Genomic DNA, 21,074 nt, shown 5'->3' with positions numbered 1-21,074 from the left:
GCAGTGCAGAAGGTATCAGAATTCAGGACTGCTTTTGCTTTACCAAGCTGGAAAGTAGCACTGGTCTGTGCACAGGTACAGTTCTGGCACTGGACACAGGTACTGCTGCAGCAGCTGCAGCTCGCAGAGGCTTTACCTGAGTTGCTCTTCAACAAGAAATGGTGGATGGTGCTGGCAGCTTCACCAGGTTGGTATGGAGCTCATGGGACTGCAGACCTACCTGCTTACAGGTGCATGCTCTGGGAATTTGATTCTGAGTGAGCTCAGTGCCACCATGGACACACTTGAGGGGATGCAGATCTGTGCCTGCATTGGTCACATCAGGACAGCTGAAGTTTCAGGTGCTGGTGACACTAATTGCACAGAACCAGTTGCTCTGTACTCCTGGCTGTTGCTGTAAGTAATTCCATGCCCTTGCACTGGTTGGGATGGAGTAAACATCTTCCCTGTGTGTTGGGCTGTGTGGGAATCATTGCTGGTCACTCTGATAACCCCGTTTGCTTTGCAGGGAGACTTTGGCATTGGGAGGGAGCCTGCAGGAGCAAGGCAGGGTGGTGTCTTGGGGGGCCAGGGGCACTCATCAGCTCCCTGTGCTCTCCTGGGCTCGGGCACAGCCTCCAGTGACTCAGCCTGATTTAGTGCTTCAGCTCACAGAGACCTTGAAGTTGTTCTAACATGACTACTGAGTCCTGTAGTTCTTAATTCTTATTTATTTATTCTAATTTATTTTTTATTTTTATTTTTAAAAACTTACCCAATGATCTTCCAGGTGACACGGTGGTTCTTGGTATTTTCTTGTTTAGTATGAGGAGGAAAATGTGATAGGAAGCTCCTTTGGCACGTAGAAGTACTTGTGTGTTGTCTGTGTGCTGCAGCAGGAGCCAGCCAGCATTTTCTCTGTACTCAGAATGTGATTTCAGTCCCCAAAGCTGAGTTTGCCTCTCTTCAAATGGAGCAGCGCTGGTTCCCTGGAGGTGTCCCCTGCTCTTGGAATGTGCTCCCTTGGTTCAGCACTCACCTGGTGCCTGGTGCTCACAGCTCACATCCTTGGCAGTTGTCATGGTCGTTCCCAGGGCTGTGCTCCTGTTCCACAGTGACACCAGAGGCTCAGAGGTGTTCCTCCTGCTCGCAGGAACCCTGGTGTGTGGTCCTTGTTCCCTGTGTGAGGCTGGAGCTGCTGCTGTGCTTTGTGTTGGGTTCAGCAGTGAGATTTGTGCATGCACAGGACAAGCTGGGCTTAAAGTCAGCTCAGGGCCATGGACATGTCCCAGGGCTGGAGCCCCTGTGCTCTGCAGCCAGGCTGGGAGAGCTGGGAATGTTCCCCTGGAGAAGGGAAGGCTCCAGGCAGAGCTCAGAGCCCCTGGCAGGGCCTGAAGGGGCTCCAGGAGAGCTGCAGAGGGACTGGGGACAAGGGATGGAGGGACAGGAGCCAGGGAATGGCTCCCACTGCCAGAGGGCAGGCATGGATGGGACATTGGGAATTGGGAATTCCCAGAGCAGCTGTGGCTGCCCCTGGATCCCTGGCAGTGCCCAAGGCCAGGCTGGACAGGGCTGGGAGCATCTGAGACAGTGGAAGGTGTCCCTGCCCATGGCAGGGCAGGATGGGATGGGCTGTAAGGTTCCTTCCCTCTCAGACCGTTCTGGGAGTCTATGAAGTAACAAGGAGTGGAGGTAGGAAGCCACTGCAGTACGTGTGAGTTGTGGGTGATTGGAGAGCAGAAAGGCAGCGGCCCCAGCAGAGCAGGAGGGTGTGCTGGGAGTGACAGCAGTCACCTCCAGGCTGTGCCCGGGCTGCGGGCTGTGCCCGGGCTGTGGGCTGTGCCCAGGCTGCGGGCTGTGCTGTGCCCAGGCTGTGGGCTGTGCCCGGGCTGTGGGCTGTGCCCGGGCTGTGGGCTGTGCCCAGGCTGTGGGCTGTGCCCGGGCTGCGGGCTGTGCCCAGGCTGTGGGCTGTGCCCGGGCTGTGGGCTGTGCCCAGGCTGCGGGCTGTGCTGTGCCCAGGCTGTGGGCTGTGCCCGGGCTGTGGGCTGTGCCCGGGCTGTGGGCTGTGCCCAGGCTGCGGGCTGTGCTGTGCCCAGGCTGTGGGCTGTGCCCGGGCTGTGGGCTGTGCCCAGGCTGTGGGCTGTGCCCAGGCTGTGGGCTGTGCCCGGGCTGCGGGCTGTGCCCAGGCTGTGGGCTGTGCCCGGGCTGTGGGCTGTGCCCAGGCTGTGGGCTGTGCTGTGCCCGGGCTGTGGGCTGTGCCCAGGCTGTGGGCTGTGCCCAGGCTGTGGGCTGTGCTGTGCCCAGGCTGCGGGCTGTGCCCAGGCTGCGGGCTGTGCTGTGCCCAGGCTGCGGGCTGTGCCCAGGCTGCGGGCTGTGCTGTGCCCAGGCTGTGGGCTGTGCCCGGGCTGTGGGCTGTGCTGTGCCCGGGCTGTGGGCTGTGCCCAGGCTGTGGGCTGTGCCCGGGCTGTGGGCTGTGCCCGGGCTGTGGGCTGTGCCCGGGCTGCGGGCTGTGCCCGGGCTGTGGGCTGTGCCCAGGCTGTGGGCTGTGCTGTGCCCAGGCTGCGGGCTGTGCCCAGGCTGTGGACTGTGGGCTGTGCCCAGGCTGTGGGCTGTGCTGTGCCCAGGCTGTGGGCTGTGCCCAGGCTGCGGGCTGTGCCCAGGCTGTGGGCTGTGCCCAGGCTGTGGGCTGTGCAGAATGCCCAGGCTGTGGGCTGTGCCCAGGCTGTGGGCTGTGCTGTGCCCAGGCTGTGGGCTGTGCCCAGGCTGCGGGCTGTGCCCAGGCTGTGGGCTGTGCTGTGCCCAGGCTGTGGGCTGTGCTGTGCCCAGGCTGTGGGCTGTGCCCAGGCTGCGGGCTGTGCCCAGGCTGTGGGCTGTGCCCAGGCTGTGGGCTGTGCAGAATGCCCAGGCTGTGGGCTGTGCCCAGGCTGTGGGCTGTGCTGTGCCCAGGCTGTGGGCTGTGCCCAGGCTGCGGGCTGTGCCCAGGCTGTGGGCTGTGCCCAGGCTGTGGACTGTGGGCTGTGCCCAGGCTGTGGGCTGTGGGCTGTGCCCAGGCTGTGGGCTGTGGGCTGTGCCCAGGCTGTGGGCTGTGCTGTGCCTAGGCTGTGGGCTGTGCTGTGCCCAGGCTGCGGGCTGTGCCCAGGCTGTGGGCTGTGCCCAGGCTGTGGGCTGTGGGCTGTGCCCAGGCTGTGGGCTGTGCCCAGGCTGTGGGCTGTGCCCGGGCTGTGGGCTGTGCCCAGGCTGTGGGCTGTGCTGTGCCCAGGCTGTGGGCTGTGCCCAGGCTGTGGGCTGTGCTGTGCCCAGGCTGTGGGCTGTGGGCTGTGCCCAGGCTGTGGGCTGTGCTGTGCCTAGGCTGTGGGCTGTGCCCAGGCTGCGGGCTGTGCCCAGGCTGTGGGCTGTGGGCTGTGCCCAGGCTGCGGGCTGTGCCCAGGCTGTGGGCTGTGCCCGGGCTGTGGGCTGTGCCCAGGCTGTGGGCTGTGCTGTGCCCGGGCTGTGGGCTGTGCAGAGTGCCCAGGCTGTGGGCTGTGGGCTGTGCCCGGGCTGTGGGCTGTGCCCAGGCTGTGGGCTGTGCCCAGGCTGCGGGCTGTGCTGTGCCCAGGCTGCGGGCTGTGCTGTGCCCAGGCTGTGGGCTGTGCCCAGGCTGTGGGCTGTGGGCTGTGCCCAGGCTGTGGGCTGTGCCCAGGCTGTGGGCTGTGGGCTGTGTCCAGGCTGTGGGCTGTGCCCAGGCTGTGGGCTGTGCCCAGGCTGTGGGCTGTGCTGTGCCCAGGCTGTGGGCTGTGCTGTGCCCAGGCTGCGGGCTGTGCTGTGCCCAGGCTGCGGGCTGTGCTGTGCCCAGGCTGTGAGCTGTGCTGTGCCCGGGCTGTGGGCTGTGCTGTGCCCAGGCTGCGGGCTGTGCTGGGCAGCCCGGTGTCCCTGTCAGCAGCCAGGGCAGCGTGTCATGGGGCAGGGACGCACTGTGGGACAGAGGTTGAGTGGCCCCAGCCCCGCCGAGCGCTCCCGCCGGGCTGGACAGGGCTCAGGGACTCCACGGGCAGCACTGGAGCAAAGGCCAGCCTGCTCCCTTTGTCCTCAGCGCCGCGTGTCTGTGCAGCAGCCAGCTGTGTGCCCTGGGCTTGGGAAAGAGCACATGACAATGGTGAATGAGAGCCAGAAGAGAGAAAGTTCATCCGTGATATCCTCGTGCCCTGGGAGTGTGTGCAGAGCTCTGGGACGGCCGGATTTGGCTGTTGGTCTCTGCCAGGCCCTGGCCTCACCTGCAGGACAGGTGTGGCAGCAAGGACACGCAGGGGGGGCTGTTCATGAGGTCTCACAGTACAGTGCGTTCCTAAGATGGGAATTCAGGCCAGCAGGTGATGTTTGGTAGCTGCAGTTGGGAAGTGCTCCGAGCAGGAGGGTGGGTGATGCTGCTTTACGCAGCGCATGTCACTTGTCCTGGGTCCCTGTCAGAATAGCACAGGCAAACTGCAGGCTGGGAACTTGCTGGGGTAGCCAGGTCTCAAAATTGCCCCACTCTTCTCCAAGGCACTTGTAATCTCCTGTTTCCCTTTTACACCCTTTTACAGACTTTTGCAGAGTATGCACAGGAATATCTATGGGACTTTGATCTTCATCTCAAATAGAACAGGAAAATTAAAATTCAACTGCTGTAGGAAAGATTGAGAACCTCTTTTCAGTTTCAGGGTATCCAAAGCAGCGGAGATTCTTCTGGATTTCATGTCTGGCTGTGGGACAGCAGGTTTCAGTCTGTGAAATTTGTCAGCAGCAGCTATTTGATGTTCCTGCTGGACACAGAGGGCCTCATTATCTCCGGCTTTTTCCACACTGCTGACCCAGATGCCTGTCTTTGAACACCAGTTTGTAAATGGGCTTCCCGAGAGGGCTGGGCTCCCTGCGGAGGGTTGGTGAGCCCGGTGCAGTGAGGAATCAGGGATGTGCACGAGTGTCCTGGGGAGCAGGCAGAGGGGCTCAGCCTGGCAGCGTTCTGTGCGTGGGTGACGGGCTGGGGCAGCACACACAGCTCTGGTTTCAGTGCCAAAGCCCAGGACACGGCCAGGGTGTTGGTTTGAGACCAGGCTGGATGGGGCTTGGAGCAGCCTGGGACCGTGGAAGGTGTCCCTGCCCATGGCTAGGGGTGGAAGGAGATGGGCTGGGGAGTCCCTCCAACCCAAACCAGTTAGTGATTTTATGAAGATGTACTGAACTCCTGACTGCCACAGGCTCTTGGGTGTTTGGTTTTGTGATGGCATGTGGTGCCCGTTACCCTAGGATTTTACTGTTTTCATAGCAGGGAATGAAATGGTTTGAAGCACCAACTTGAGGGTCTGTGGATGCTTATTGGACTCTTTCAGGAATTACAGAAGCACCAAAGTGTGTGTTGAGCCTGTTAGAAACCCCAGTGCAGACATGACATTTTTCCATCTGTAGGAATCCCAGTTTTTGGTAGGCAGGAAAGCTACATGCATGGCCTTTTGGCAAGGGATTTCCTTCTCCTCCTTTCAGCTCCAGTATCTGCAAAGTGGGTATAGCCCATACTTTGTGGACTTGCAATATGAGGCAATTAATTAACATTTTGAGTAGGAAAAGCTGTTCCTGGGGCAGTGAGGGCTGTTCTGTTGTTCAGAGGCTGCATGACACTGTAGGGTTGAGTTCTAAAGGATTTTTGTGCCTCTTGCGTGGGTTTTGTGTTCCCTCTGTCCCTGCAGAAGTGCTGTTCACTGTCACAGTCGTTGAGTGATGTCCGTTTGTGTCTCACCAGGAATCGTGGAAGACTACAAGCCACCCTTTTATGACTTGGTTCCGAACGACCCCAGTTTTGAAGACATGAGGAAAGTGGTCTGTGTGGATCAGCAGAGGCCCAACATTCCCAACAGATGGTTCTCAGACCCGGTCAGTGTGTGCTGGTCTCTGTGTCATTGCCAGGGAAGCTTTCCCAGCTGTCACTGCCTGGGGAGGATCTCGATGGCCTCGTCAGCAGTGTCACCTGGGCAGGGTGGGATGTGCTGGCCTGGCTTGGGGAGCACTGAGCAAACTGACAGCTGCCAGGTCTGAGCCACCCACAGACTGGCCTTTTAGGAGCACGGTTTACAAAAACCCTTACACTGCTTTTCCCAGTGGCTGTTCTCCCTCCGAGGGAGGTGAAGGGGAGAGAAGCTGGTCCAGGGCTTGCTGTGGCTTACAAGCACACACAACAGAATGCTGGCCTTTCCTGCCTACAAGATAGGGGCTGCTGTTCTTTTTGAAAGACTGATGCTCAGGTTAATTTTTCTTCATCAGTATCAGTCTGGCCTCTCCAGGCTGCCCTTGGAGCTGTGGAAGTCAGTTTGAAACCTGTAGGGTTGGGCCGGCAGAGTGCCCATCTGTGAGGTTTGGGTGTGGAGCTGTGCCCTGTGCTGGGAGCCCAGCCAGTTAAATCTTGCTGGGCATGATGAAATCACAGTCAGAACTTCTGTACCTTCTCAGCTTCCTTCATGGGCCTGCAGGAGTTGGTTTCATTGAAGAGAAATTCTGGGTAGTGTTTGCTCAATTAGAAAAAACTCCAACACTATAGTCTAAAGTTGCGCTAGTTGGTCACTCCAGTCAGCCCATGGGCCAGCTGTGCTCTTGGTTTAGTCAAGTTATCAGACTTCAGAGCTTTTCAAAGCATGTAAGCTCTGTATTTGATAACTAGTGGGAAGCCCTGAAAATGGAGTGTTCATTAGGCAGTAAAGCCTCTCTGTGTGGGTGCCTGGCCCCAGCCAGTGCTCCCTTGGCTCGTTATTTGTGAGTGACCCCTGTGCTGTGTGGTTTTGTTCCTCCCCAGACGTTGACGTCCCTTGCCAAGCTGATGAAGGAGTGCTGGTACCAGAACCCCTCGGCCAGACTGACAGCCCTGCGCATCAAAAAGACTTTGACCAAAATTGACAATTCCTTAGACAAACTGAAAGCTGACTGTTGACCCTCTCCTGGCGGTGCTGTCCCGGCAGGAAGGCGCCTGGCTGCCCCGAGGGCTCCGCCCGGGCAGTGCCAGCCTGGTCCCCGTGCTGCTGGAGCGGGAGCCTGGGGACAGCTGGGACCCCGCACTGCCCGGGCCAGGTGGGCTTGGGGACAGCTGGGACCCGGCGCTGCCCGGGACACCTTGCCTTGGGGACAGCTGGCACCCCGCACTGCCCGGGGCGGCGCTGGGACTCAGCCGCACGGGCTGTGCCTGAGCTGGTGGCCTGAAGGAAGACAGAGAAATCCTAAGACAAGATCAGGGCATTAAACAATGGCTTTGAACAGCTTTCTTCTTGTTTCTTTTCTTTTTTTTTGTTTCCTTTTTTTTCCCTTTTCTTTTTTGATTTTTATTTTTAATATTTTATTTTAATTCTCCTAATCACTCCCAAGGTGAACACATGGAAGTGGTAAATTTTAATCAGCAATATTGCCTGTGCTTCTCTTCTTTATTGCACTAGGAATTCTTTGCATTCCTTACTTGCACTGTCACTGTTAATTTTAACGACATGACTTGCCAAAAATATGATTGGCTGTATCCTGCATCGATCTATGCCTGAGTAATAGGAAAAGAATTCGGTAAACTGAAAACGTAACTGTCAGACTTTAGCTGCATTTTACATGTGTACTGATGTTTACAATAATGCTGAACATTAGGAATTTCTTGTTTATTCAAAACTTGCAAATTATTTATTACTAGTGCACTTGCCAGTTTTTTAAACTGTAAAATAAGTGCATAAAGTTAAACCTTATTTTTATGTGGCCTCTTTCATGATTTCTTACACAGACGTTTTTGTAACACAATATAACCTGAAACATGAATTGTTTTCTGTATTATCATATTACAACTCGATAGTCACATTTTAAGTGCTTCACATTTGTAGGTGTGTGGTCTGTACCATATTTTCAGTTGGAATATGGGACGTATATATAGCCATTTCCCACAGGACCTTGCGTCTGGCATCTTACTGATCTGGGAAAGGAAGGCAATGGAGGAGTTAACTAGAATATTAGGTCATGAATGCTGTGGGGAAAATGCATTTTATTTCTTCTAAGCTATATAATATGCATTTAAACTCTGCCAGAAAAATAACTATTTTGTTTTAATCTACTTTTTCTATTTAGTAGTTATTTGTATAAATTAAATAGAATGTTTTCAAGTCAAACGTGGGAGTGTTTTAGTTGTGTTACTGCCTGTCAGTGATCAGGTGTGCTTGTGTGGAGCCTGGGCTGTACCTGCAGGGTCCTGGGGCTGCTCGTGCCCCTCTGAGGTGCTGAGGCTCCAGAGGGGCAGCAGGAGGTGCTGGGCTCTCCCTGGCCATGGCCACGTCCCCGTCCCCCTGTCCCCCTGTCCCCCTGTCCCATGGTCAGGGTCCCCAGAGGGGCAGCAGAGGCGCTGGGCTCTCCCTGGCCGTGGACACGTCCCTGTCCCCCTGTCCCGTGGTCAGGGTCCCCAGAGGGGCAGCAGAGGCGCTGGGCTCTCCCTGGCCATGTCCCTGTCCCCCTGTCCCGTGATCAGGGTCCCCAGAGGGGCAGCAGAGGCGCTGGGCTCTCCCTGGCCATGTCCCTGTCCCCCTGTCCCATGGTCAGGGTCCCCAGAGGGGCAGCAGAGGCGCTGGGCTCTCCCTGGCCATGTCCCTGTCCCCCTGTCCCATGGTCAGGGTCCCCAGAGGGGCAGCAGAGGCGCTGGGCTCTCCCTGGCCGTGTCCCTGTCCCCCTGTCCCGTGGTCAGGATGCCCAGCCCTGGGAGGCAGTTGGCTCAGTGGGCACCAAGGCTTCCCTCTGCCTGCACTCTCCATCCCCTGCTCTCCTTCCTTACAGCCCGTGCAGGAGCCCAGGAGCTCCCTCTCACCCTTGGAAAAGATCTCCTTTATTCGTAGCCCGGGAGGCCCCAGGTGATCCGAGGCTCTGGGCAGGGATCAGCCTCCCCACGCTTCCTCTCTGGGGTAAAACACTTCCCTGAGGGTCCCTTCAGCCCCTCAGCTGTACCAGGGTCTGCTCTGCTGCCTCTCTGTAACTCCTCCTGCTCAGCCCCGTCCTCCCTGTCCCGTTCCAGCGGCTGCAGTGCCTCATTCCCAGCGCAGGAGGAGCAGCAGCAGCCAAGTGTGTGGGGCTGAGAGACAGCTCTGCAGAGCAGCCTGAGCTGGCACCAACTGCCACGTCTCTAATTATATGTGATGAGAAAAAACCAGGAAAAGTGGGATTCGGTGAGTTTTTGTCTCAGTTTGTAACAGGAATTCAAATGCCTGGATGCGTTTCGGTTTGGTTTGAATTGGTGCGTGTGTGAGCCGTGCCCTGGGCTGTCCGTGGCACAGGGGAGCCAGGCTGGGTGCAGCCGTGGAGGGCAGGGCAGCATGCTGGCAGTGGGCACTGCCTGCAGCCCTGCAGTGCCCCTGCCTGCTGGGCACCTGCCTTTCTCCAGCAGCTGGTGGAGCAGGCGGCACGACTCAAACCAGGCAGGAAGCCAGGCAGGCCCTCGGGAAGGTGCTTGGGGTGAGGCCAGCAGGGGTGTCTGGACAGGCCACAGTGACAGGAGGTGGCACTGCACAGTGGGGACAGAGGCAGAGGTGCCGCTTCAGCGTGCAGTGTGAGTGTGGGGTGTGTGCTCAGGTTTTGGTTGGAGTTTTTGCCTCTCCAGTGTTTTCCAGTGCAGGGCTTGGAGGACAGAGGCAGCCTGTTGTGCTGAGAGTGAGTGACAGCTGTGGCCATGCTGGTGGAAGCTGGGCTGTGTCCCTCCAAGCCTGCCACTGTGAGTCACAGCATCTTACTGGGCATCCTGTTAGTGCCTGCTCCAGCTCCTCTTTGTGCGCAGCATCCTCTGCAAAGCGCAGTGTCCTGGAACAGCACTGGCTGCAGGCTGGCAGCGGCTCTGGGTTGGGTTCGGGTTTCCAGCCCCAGGTACTGGCTGTCAGCTGTGCTGGGGCTGCTTGGGATGCTGCAGGATACGGGGCCTGCAGCAGGAGCACCACGGGTCTCTCTGCACCCCCTGTCAGGAGCTGTGCAGAGCCACAAGGTCCCCCTGAGCCTCCTTTCTCCAGGCTGAGCCCCTTCCCAGCTCCCTCAGCCCTCCTGGCGCTCCATTCCCTTCTCTGAACGCACATGGGATAACCGACAAAAGGATAAAACCACAAGCCATAGGAACACCCCAGTAATGCTCTCTATCCTGTGTTGGGTAAAGGAGATTATCTGGAAGAGCCGCTGGCAGGGTAACAGAGTCTGCCAGTGCTGGGAGTCCTGGGTGTGCTGGGCAAGGTCACCCTCACGCTGCTGCTGCTCTGAGTGCCTTCTGCACAGCAAAGCATCCAGGGTTTATTTTAAACATATTTCACTTTCACTCCCCTGCTACTGAAGTACTTTTGGTCCAGGCATTAACTGAACTATTTGAAGTGTTAGCCAGTGTGTGTGTCGCTATTTGGCAAATGTGAATCAAGAAAGTGAAGAGGAAACTAATCACTGGGAGTTGTTTCTTAGCAAGTTCTGCTCCCTTGATAGGGATAAGTCATGCCTCACTGTGCTGTCCTGATGTGCAGTTACTGCTGAGGACAGTCAGTGTCTGTGCTGCCCAAAGCCAGCAGGAGCAGCTGGGCTCCCCTTGGGAGCCGGAGTGGGGCAGAGAAGGGAGAGCCCAGTGACGGCCAGGGAGTGTTACCTGTGTGCTTTAACCTCGCCTCCAGGTGCCTGGGCATCGCAGGAGAGCATCCCTTGCTGCCTTTCCCCGGGGCTGTCAGGGCTCGGGCAGTGGGGAGGTTCCACGTGCAGGGAGCTCCCCAGCCTCCCGTGCGACTTCCCGGCGTGTTCATTAATCGGTGTTCCCCCAGTACCGCCACAAAAATCTAATCTTCTAAAGAGATTTGGAATTCTTATACACAATCTGCTGCAGCGAGGGCGTCGCTGCGTTTATTACTGTGGCGATGGCACAGGCAGTCCCTGCTGCAGCTGAATTATTCATGTGTCTGGCGGGTTTGCACTGCGCCAGCCAGGACAGAGCTGGGATCGGAGCCCTGCCTGGAAAAAGGGCTCTAATGAGCAGCTCTGCCTGTGGGATCCCGCTGTCCTGCTGTGGGGACAGTCCCCAGCAGTTACCCCAGGGGAGACTGGATGGAACCAGGGGTGTGCCTGATTTTGAGGGGTGCAGGAAATGTAGAGTTTTGTTTGGATTTCTCTGTTGCCCAGGGAGGCTGTGGCTGCCCCTGGATCCCTGGAGGTGTCCAAGACCAGGTTCAACGGGGTTTGAAGCAGCCTGGGATAGTGGAAGGTGTCCCTGCCGTGTCAGCGGAATGGCATGGGCCTTCCAACCCAAACCGTCCTGTGATTCCATGATTCCATATGCAGAAGGTTTGTTACTGATCAGGAATACGGGGCGCTGCAAGGTGTCCTGGGGATGGAGAGCTGCTGGGAGCAGCCTGAGGCTGGGCACTCCAGTTAGTGCTGCTGTAGGGAAGTCACTGAAGGCTTCCTCTCCCTCAGCTGGAACTTCCCTTGTGGGCCTTCTGGGCAGGAATTACCCATCAAAAGTCCATATGAAGCCTTCCAGAATTTTATTTACCTGAATTAAACTGTTTTGATAGGGACAGTTGTCTTCCCTGTGAGGCAAAATGTCTGCTCTACAAAGTGCTGAGCCTTGGCGCAGTGCTTGGCACTGGGGAAAGGAAGCAAAGACATTCCAGGTGCTGTTCCATTTATAGAGAGAGAATCTCAAGTACAGCATACATTTAAAAGACAAGGTTTGTGTCTTGAGAAAAGTAAGTGTTTCATCCAATGTCGAGCTGCTGAGGTACTGTGACAGGTGTACCAGAGTGCAGCCCTGCGGCTCCCATCCCTTCCTTGGGGCTCTGCTCTGCCAGGTCTGAGCCTCTGAGGTGGATTTTAACGATGATCTAATATCAGTAATTACCAATTTGTCTCCAACTGCAGCCCCCACCCAAGCACTGACCACCTTCTCCAGTGCAGTGACTGTCCACTTCTTCTGTCACCAAACTACCTGATCTCCTAAAATCAACAGCGTTCACGTACTGGCATCAGTGTCAGCAAGCCCAGGTCTTGGTTTCTGTGCTAAAATATTATCCTCTCAAAAACTGAATAGCTGATGCTGTGTTCGGCTTCAACACCTGGATTTTTCTTCTTCCCGTGGGTATCGTGGAGAGATTTTTTAAAGGTTTTTTTGGGTGGTTTTTTGTGGCTTTCACGGCATGGAAAAGGCCGCGCATACTTTCCTCTCATCCCTATGTATTGTTCTTCTGTTCAAGCTCAGAGATAAGCCGTGTGTCAACTGTGAAAAACTGTGCCAGAAGGAAATCATACCTAGCAGGGCCAGGGATTTTTTGGTTAAAGACATTAAAACTTGCAGTCAGCTTGCTCTTTGGATCTTAAAAGATGATGACACCCTTAGAGCGCTGCCAGCTGGAGTCAAGGACTTCGCATCGCCCCCATTCCTCCCCCATGGGTCTCTGCAGAAGTTTTCTCCAATTTTCACCTCACCAAAATCCTTTTTCCAAGTTTCATGGCTATTTCAGATTCACAACATGGCTCTCTTTTCACTCTTGGAATGTTCTGGAAAATCTGGAGCCTTACAATGCGATCCCACTTTGGTGCCTGCAGTGATGCTGGCTTGGCTGTGTCCTGTGTGCAGTGCAGGGAGCTGGGGACAGCTGTCCTGTGAGCCTGTCGAGTCTCTTGTGAGGAGATTCTGTGGGAATCCAAAACATGTGAGAGCCCCTCTGTGCTGGGAGAAAGGACACTGATGCCAGTTAACATAAAAAGGGTATTTTGTTGTTTTAATTGTTTGCTGAAGTGAGAGAACCTGCAATTGTGTCTCCTCTGCAAGCACTTGAAAAAAAATTTGCATGGGAAACTTGACACAACTCCACGTTCTCCGTGTTTTTTGCTCTGTTTTATGAGGATCTTGAATTCAAATGAAACCCTTAGGAGAAGGGCTCTGGCCCTCTCCCTTGCTCTGACTCGGTGCCTTTTGCCATTCCAGCCATTCCAGGTGGATGGTTCGGTTTCCCTGTTGCCGTTTCTGGCAGATCTCTCACTCCCTGGCAGGTGGTTCCAAACTGGGCCGCTGGAGCCTTGCCACTGGAAATGTGGTGTGTTGGGCTGGGCAGAAGGAACGGCCCTGGATGCTGCAGTGTCCCGGGCTGGGCTGGCCTTGGAGCCCCCGGGACAGCGGGAGGTGTCCCTGCCACGGCAGGGGTGGAACAGGGTGGGCTTTAGGGTCCTTCCAAACCAACCCAGTCCATGATGAAATAGCTTTTTAACTACACTAATGCTCTTCGAACACTTGTTGTGCCTGATGCTCAAATACTCCAAGCAGTTCCATTACTGCCTCCTCATCAGAAAGGCCCCCCCCACTGCAGTGTGACCTTTCTGGAGGTTTATGGGCTGCTGTGGGTTTGATCGCAGAGCCTCAGGAAGCAGCATCTGGGGAGGGGGTACCAAAGAGTTATAAAATGTTTCTTGGAACAGTCTGGGAGTCTTTCAGCTCTTGTTCCAGTTGCCGCAGCTAACAGTATAATGCTTTTGCCAGAACGTATCATCCTGATCAGAATGTTTTGGTGGTTTTATGGCATTTCTGGATGAGCAGAGTGTGACTGAGGAAGGGCAGGGGTGCTCTGTAGCCAGGACACTGATGTGGGAGGCATTTACACCAAGGGGAGGGGTAGCTGCTGACCGGCAGCCCATGCTGGGGAGTTTGTGGATTCCCTTTGGGTTTTTTTGCGCAAAATTTCAGTGGATCTTGGTTTTGTTCTGATGTGGAGCAAAACAAATTACGAAACAAAATTCTCGGCTTTTGGCCAACTCTGCAAGTGCTTTCAGTCAGCAGAAGTTTCTCTGGTGGTACCTATTTCCAAAGACTCCTAAATCCCCAGGACAGGCTGTTCCTGTGCCCCATGAGCCATGCCATGCAAACAGCCAAGCTGGAGAGCACATTTGTCTCACCACAGCCTCAAAGCCTGGTGGGGTTTTTCCCCTCCCATCCCTTTGTTGTTCTTGTTGTTCTGGTTTCTGCTGGTGTTTGCTGTGTCAAAGGCCTGAGGAAGATCAGAGGGTGAAGGCTCAGTGATGATGGATAACCAGGACCCAAACCTTCAGGTCCCTGAGTGTGTGTGTGTATATATATATATATACACACATATGTAATATTTTTAATTTATGATATAAAATATGATATAAATATATTTTCTAAAAGCTTTGATTCTCCTCCTTTACAAGTGCAGGAGATACTCTTTTCATGGTTTCTGCAAAGTGAGAGTAAACACGTGTACATTTTCTTTCTTAAACTGAAGAAAAGCTAATTACATAATTCCTACTTTTATGTCTTCCTTTACATGGAAAAGCAGCATAATTCTGTGCAGTGAACCCAAACAGAGTCTGAACGAGTTGTATTTGGATTTGCTACGGAGTGCATTGTTTGTAAGCCTTGGGAAGGAGTGGAAGCGAGCGCGGGTGTGCCGGGGCCGGCGCTGCCCTGGTCTGGTCTGGTCTGGTCTGGCAGCAGGGCGAGCGGGGCCTGGGTGCTCTGAGGCTCCAGTGTTCCCCCTGCTGTCCCCAGAGCCAGCTGGCATCTCCAGGAAAGGAACGCGTGGCTTAGCAGGTACTTGGCAAGTGAAGCATGGCCGAGCAGGTGCGGGACACGGGGAGCGTGGGCAGGGAGCAGTCACCGGCTCCAGCCTTCCCGAAAGGAAACTGTGGCGGTTTTTCCTCTCTTGTTTTATTGCTCTGACACGCAAAGCTTCGTAGTTTATTAGATCCTGGCAGGTATTTTCTAACCCCCCTGCAGCATTTCCCAAGCAGCGAGGTGTGCAATACTCTGCTGTGCTGTGTTTCAGTGCAATAGAACATCAACCCAGAGGGATTGCTGTGCTGGACTTCGCTGCAATAAGATGTTATAATTGTCGTCACAATTAATCGAGGATGGGGTGACATGGAAGTCCTGAGTGTCTTCCGAGGATCGCTTTGAATGAGAATTTTAAAAAGGAAAAAAGTACAAGAGCAGCTTTTTTTGGTGCTGTTTAACAGCCGCTTGATCCCAATACTTGGGTTTCATCTCTGCTGGGTCTGTACTGTGGTGGAGGGCAATTTGTTTTCTTGCAAAAGGAATTTAGTCAGATGATTTTTGCTTGTGCAGGTGTAATCACAGAATCCTAGAATGGCTTGGGCTGGCAGGGACCTTAAAGCTCGTCCAGTGCCACCCCCTGCCGTGGGCAGGGACACTTCCCTCTGTCCCAGCTGCTCCAAGCCCCGGCCAGCCTGGCCTGGAACACCGCCAGGGATGGAGCAGCCACAGGTTCTCTGGGCAACCCGTGCCAGTGCCTTTCTTCCTAGCATCTAATCTCAATCTCTTTTAGTTCAAACCCATTCAGATACTGCAGAAACGCTGCAAGCTGTTCAACACGGTGCTGTCCAGGGGTGCCCGGGGCAGGTGCCAAAAGGCACCGATGGGGATTTGGCAAAACTCCCAAGACTAAAAATCATGCTTGTCCCAGGGCTGGTTTTGCGCATCCCTGCGGGCAGAAGCCCCGAGGGCAGCGCGGCTGCGGCGCGGAGCGGGGCCGGGAGCGGGGCCGGGGCAGCCCCGGGAGCGGGGCCGGGAGCGGGGCCGAGCGAAGCGGGGCCGGGGGAGCGGGGGCTCGGGGGGTCGGTCCCCGCGGGGACTCCGCTCCCGGCGCTGCCCGAGCCCTCATCCCCGGCCCGGGGAGCGGGGGCCGAGCGGGGCGGGGGTCCGGGCGGGGCCGGCGCGGGCCCCTCCCCGCCAAAGCCGCTAAAGCCGCGGGCGGCGGGGCCGGTGAGCGGCACCGGCGGGGGAGTAGCGCCGGCACCGGCCCCGAGCGGCACCGGCAGCGGCACCGGGAGCGGCACCGGCCCCGGGGCCATGCGGGGCGCGCCCGGCTCCGCGCTGCGGGCGGCGCTGCCGCTGCTGGGCGCCGCCGTGTCCCTCTGCGCAGGTACGGCGGCACCGGGAGCCGGGGAGCGACACCGGGAGCGGCTCCGGGAGCCGGGGAGCGGCACCGGGAGCGGGGGAGCGCGATGGTCGGGACGCTGCGCTAGAGCCCCGCTTATCCGTCCCGGCCGTGCGCCCGTCGCCGTTCGGGGGTTCGGGCGCTCGGTGCCTCTAATCCCGGCCGCTGTACCGGTAACTGGGTCAGCGGGGATTTACCGGAGCGGAATCCCTGATCCCCGGGGCTTCCCGCGGCATCCCTGATCCCCGGGGCTGCTCGGGGCAGGTGTCGCACGGAGCGGCCCCGGTGCCGGTGCAGGGCCCGTCCCGGTGCCCGGCGCTGCCCGTGCCCCAGCGGAGGCGGCCGGGTCCCCCCGCACAGGTAGCGCAGGTGCTGGGAGAGCTCCCTGCCCTGCATCGGCCCTTTAACCCGCGCTCCCCGGCGGCGCTCTGGGAGCCAGCGGTAAGCAAGGCAGCGTAACACAGAATATCTTACACTTTTGCTGTTAGCTTTACTGGGTTTCACCTTTCTCTCCGTGCTTTCACCAGAGCAGTTTCCCTGTGTGGTGCTTGTTCCAGGGAGGGGAGGTCAGAGCCCCAGTGCGGGAAGGACCGTGCCTCATCCAGCTGCTGACAGAACCCCTGCTTTGGGCAGGCAGGAGGAGCAGAGCCCAGCTGTGGGCTGCGATGTGCTTCTGTGTAATACTGCACATCTGGCAACCTCTGGTGCCTCCTCGGGCTATAAATCCTGCTCTGTAAGGGCTCTCCTCATTTCTCTGGAGCTGTGCTGTGTTTGGCGTGCCCCAGGGACGGGCAGCCCGGCGTGCCCGCGGTGAACCCGAGCCGTGCAGCGTCACCGGCTCCCTCTGGGAGCCTCAGAGCGCTCGGGAACCGCGCTGGGCTCGGTTGGTTGTGAATCCACCTTGCCCCGCTTTGCTCTCCGCAGGGCAGCGCAGGCTCCTCTCCTCCCGCCTGCCCCGGAGCCTGGCTCGGGCCTGGCTGTGCACAAACCAGACAGGCAGATGTGGCAATAGAGGGGACGGGCAGTGACTGTCTGGGTGGAAAATTCCTTGTCAAACCCCCCAGATGCGACTGAGGAGCGCTCAGTGCTGGGGACTCTCTTGTGCAAGCGGTTCCAGCCTTGCCGTGGGTCGGAGCTGTGGGCCTGGCTTATCTCGGCCGCTCCCTGGAGTTTGTACCCTCAGCCCCCACGGGCTGGGACCGGCCGGTTCTGCCTCAGCTCTGTGCAAGAGCTGCAGGACACAAAATCCTGCACTCACAGCGCTCTGCTGTGTCACTCGTGTCCCATAAAACCTTCCCGAGGATCCCTCGCCTGCTCAAACCCAAAAATGTCCTTTGGCAGCTTGTTCCACCAAAAGTAGTTTCCCTGGGTGCTGTAGCCCTTTCCCTGCCCTGTCAATGTTAATTCCAATGCCTGGACCCAGCTCCTGCCTGCTGGGTTTTGCCTTGGCTGCTGAACTTTTCCAGAATGGGGATTTTGAGCGTCCAGTATCTTCCTTCCCAAATAATGATACTTGCAAATATTTGTAAAATCATTCCCCAGATGTTTATTTAAGAAATCAAAACTCTGGAACTCGGTGATGTCTCTCATTCAAAGACATTTTCTCCTTAATTCTAGAACAAATACTTTTCCTCTATTTTCTACAACTTTCTAGTTTTTGTCCTGTTTGGTATCAGCCCTTCTTACAGTATATTTATACACGGAGCTTTTCCTCCAACTATTTTCCTTCAGAGCCCTCTCCAGAGGGGGAACTTCTCCATATTTTTCATTATAGTCCAAAAATCAGGTTTGGGGTTTTTTTTAAGACCAGTCATTGCTCAAAATTCTGGTTTTGCCTTCTGAAGAAATGTGTTACACGAGAATCAATTTGTCGCTTCCATGGCTGGGGCTGGATCCGTCCCTGCTGTGCTGAGGGGTCCCCTGGCCCTGCCGGCCCTGCTGCAGGTGCTGGAGGGGAGGGTGGGCTGCACGGGGGCTCTGGGCTGGGAGCTGCTGCCTCTGCCACACCGGTGACACCTGCTGGGGGTCCCCAGGCACGGCTGGGGCGGGCTGTGCTCGCTGGGTGCACCTGGAGAGGAGAGGAGGAGAGATTGCTCCTGCCCGTGACACCTGGGCTGCCCAGGGCTTTAGAGTGCCTGTGAGATGCTGAGTACCTGACCCCATTCATCCTCTAGGTGTGAGCTATGATCCCTTCGCAGAACCCTCACACCTCTCCAGAACTGCCTTTGATGTGACAGCTGAGTTTCTCAATGCCCGATCCCCTTGCTGTCTGTCCTGGAACCCCTCCTGCTTCTCCTGTGCCTCTCTGGGGTGGGTGACAGCGCCTGATCCCGCATGGCAGAGCAGGGCTGCGTCCTCTCCTGCGTCTCTGCTCTCCCCACGAGCTGCAGCTGCAGCATTCCCCGGGGCAGGGACAGCCCTGTGTCCCCGGAGGGTGAGGCTGTGCTGTCCTGCTCGGGCACAGCTGAGCTGTTCTGTGTGATATTGCTGTCCCTGGCTGGTTGTTCTGTGTGATATTGCTGTCCCTGGCTGTTCTGTGTGATATTGCTGTCCCTGGCTGGTTGTTCTGTGTGATATTGCTGTCCCTGGCTGTTCTGTGTGATATTGCTGTCCCTGGCTGGTTGTTCTGTGTGATATTGCTGTCCCTGGCTGTTCTGTGTGGTGTTGCTGTCCCTGGCTGTTCGGTGTGGTGTCACTGTCCCTGGCTGTTCTGTGGGATGTTGCTGTCCCTGGCCGGTTGTTCTGTGTGGTGTCACTGTCCCTGGCTGTTCTGTGTGGTGTTGCTGTCCCTGGCTGGCTGTGTGGTGTTGCTGTCCCTGGCTGGTTGTTCTGTGTGATATTGCTGTCCCTGGCTGTTCTGTGTGATATTGCTGTCCCTGGCTGTTCGGTGTGGTGTCACTGTCCCTGGCTGTTCTGTGGGATGTTGCTGTCCCTGGCCGGTTGTTCTGTGTGGTGTCACTGTCCCTGGCTGTTCTGTGGGATGTTGCTGTCCCTGGCTGGTTGTTCTGTGGGATGTTGCTGTCCCTGGCCGGTTGTTCTGTGGGATGTTGCTGTCCCTGGCTGGTTGTTCTGTGTGGTGTCAGTCGTTCACTTTCTCCTCATTTCTCAACCAGAGAATGGAATGTTTTAAGGGAATTGTTGTGCTAGAGTCAATAAAGGAGTCCTGTTCATTACCAGATTAAAGAGCGCCTCATTTTGAAAGTTTGGGGGCACATTTTCTGCCTGCCTCTGTGATCCTTTAACTCTGTGACTGTCACCTTGTTCCATTCCTTGCTTTCCAGGGGGTGGGAGTCCTGACATTTGCCCTGAGACAGAGCATCCCCAATGCCAGGGCTGTGCTCAGGGGTGCCCCTGGGGAGGGAGGGAGCATTTCTTGCTGCACAGAGGATTTCAGGCAGTAGTTTCCCCTTCCTCCTCTTCCCTCGTGCCCTGTGGCAGGGAGCAGCCCCAGGGTGGTGCTGGCTGGGCAGTGAGAGGAGCTCTCCCATCCCTGTGGCCTGCAGGCTGAGGGAGTGCCCTGCTGGCAGCACGGGGCACATCAGAGCAGGAGCGATCCAGATGTGTGGGTGAAACTCGGGACACGTCCCCAGGGGCTGTGGGTGGGCTGGGTGTGGAGCTGGCCTGGGCAGGCCTCTCCAGGGGAGGGAATGCTGTGAACGAGGAGCAGCCCTGGGCGCTCCCGAGGGAGCAGAACGGATGGAGCACAGCTCTGCTGAGCGCTGTGTCCCCGAGGGTGTCAGCGGGGCTACACCGGGTCTGTCACCCCCTCACGGGCTCCCTGACACCGGGTTGGTCACCCCCTGCTCGGCAGGGTGGCCGTGGCAAACCCCTGATCCTCCCAAGGGAATGTGCAGGATGTGCGGCCCAGGCTGCTCCCCCGAGCCCACAAGAGCTGAGGCAGCTGAGGCGGCACAGGTGCAAGAAACCTGAGTTTTCATGGCTGTATTCAATAATCGCCTTCCTGCTCTGTTCACAAAGGGTTCTGGATGGACACAAGTGCTCTGGAAGCAGGGGCAGGGATTTGCACCTGGTTTGTGATTTCTGTCAGTTTTTCTGCACGAGAAGTCAGCCAGCAGCACAGGCAGGTGTCTGAGCAACCTGAGGCTTCTGCTTTTGTAGAATTATATTTGAAAGTGGTCTCTGACAGTCTTCTGTGAGGAAAGTGCTTTGTGTTTCCCCCAGCTCCAGCTGTGATCATGCCTCTGAGCAGATTCAGCCACAGTTTTCCATTTCCCCCTGTGTGAGGGCAGGATTTGGTGGTGCAGAGCCCTGGTGGTTGTGGCAGTGGCTCCCAGCGTGGTCAGGGTGAGGGTACAGGGCTCCCCAGCCATCCTCCACTCACCCCATGCTTGTGGGGCTGCTCGGGATGTGCAGGGACAGTTTTGATCAGCTCTGCTCTCAAGTAATCTGCAAATACAGAGCATGGATAAATCTGTCAGTCATCCACTGCAGATGATGTAATAAAGATAATTTTCCATTTTATTTTTAGACTGTGAGAAAGGGACAAAAACACCATAATGACGTGTCTAAAGCCCCGAAGACACTTGCAACAACCTTAGAGTCATTTCCTCAATAATGCCTTTATTTTGCAGTTGTGGTGATGATGTGTCTGTTTTCCTTCTGCTAGATCTCTAATTTATTTGGGTCTGGTGAGCCTTTCCCTGGCAGCAGCTGTGGAAGCAGGGTGCTGTGTGTGAGGAGAGGTTTGCCTGTGTGCAGTGTGTGATGGATGGAGAGCTGAGGAGTGCTGAGGATTGCTGCTGGCACAGCTCGCCCAGCACAGACTGTGCCAGGGAGGGTTGTGGTGGGCCCGAGTGCAGATAAACCCCCAGTGCCACTGCAGAGCGGTGGCACAGGGTGGGGACTGTCGTAAGGGGAGCAAAGAGGGGCACAGAGACAGAAATCAGATTTGTGCTGATGTCTGTCAGGACTTGTGTGCTCCTCTGGGTACTCTGGGATTGCCGAATCGTGGAGTGGTTTAGGCTGGAAACCCTCTCAGGTCATTGAGCCCAGCTGTGCCCCCAGCACTGGCAAGCCCACCACCAGCCCATGTTCTCCTTTTCGAATCTCTTATCCTTAGGTAAAAGAAAGGCCCTCTCCCCCACAGTTCCAAAGGAAACAGAGATTTATGGCTGAAATGATTGTCCTGAGTAGAGCAGGGCTCAG

The 21,074-nt window shown here is 56.5% G+C and overlaps 1 protein-coding gene across 3 annotated transcripts in view; it reads left to right on the top strand.

Moving 5' to 3' along the window:
* Window positions 1-8,103, top strand: part of ACVR1 (activin A receptor type 1) — a 47,255-nt gene extending 39,152 nt beyond the window's left edge. For all 3 annotated transcript variants that reach the window (XM_054278097.1, XM_054278098.1, XM_054278096.1), the window contains exons 9-10: window positions 5,732-5,862; window positions 6,776-8,103. In XM_054278097.1, coding sequence (XP_054134072.1) covers window positions 5,732-5,862; window positions 6,776-6,910 — 266 coding nt within the window. In that variant the 3' untranslated portion in view covers window positions 6,911-8,103. The remainder of the gene's footprint in view (window positions 1-5,731; window positions 5,863-6,775) is intronic.
* The last annotated feature ends 12,971 nt before the right edge of the window (window positions 8,104-21,074 follow it).

The sequence above is a fragment of the Melozone crissalis genome, unplaced genomic scaffold (genome assembly GCF_028551555.1).
Source record: "Melozone crissalis strain CALT ecotype California unplaced genomic scaffold, PUWL_Pcris_2 ptg000023l_1, whole genome shotgun sequence".
Taxonomy (NCBI): domain Eukaryota; kingdom Metazoa; phylum Chordata; class Aves; order Passeriformes; family Passerellidae; genus Melozone; species Melozone crissalis.
This window is presented reverse-complemented; position numbering and strand designations above follow the sequence as displayed.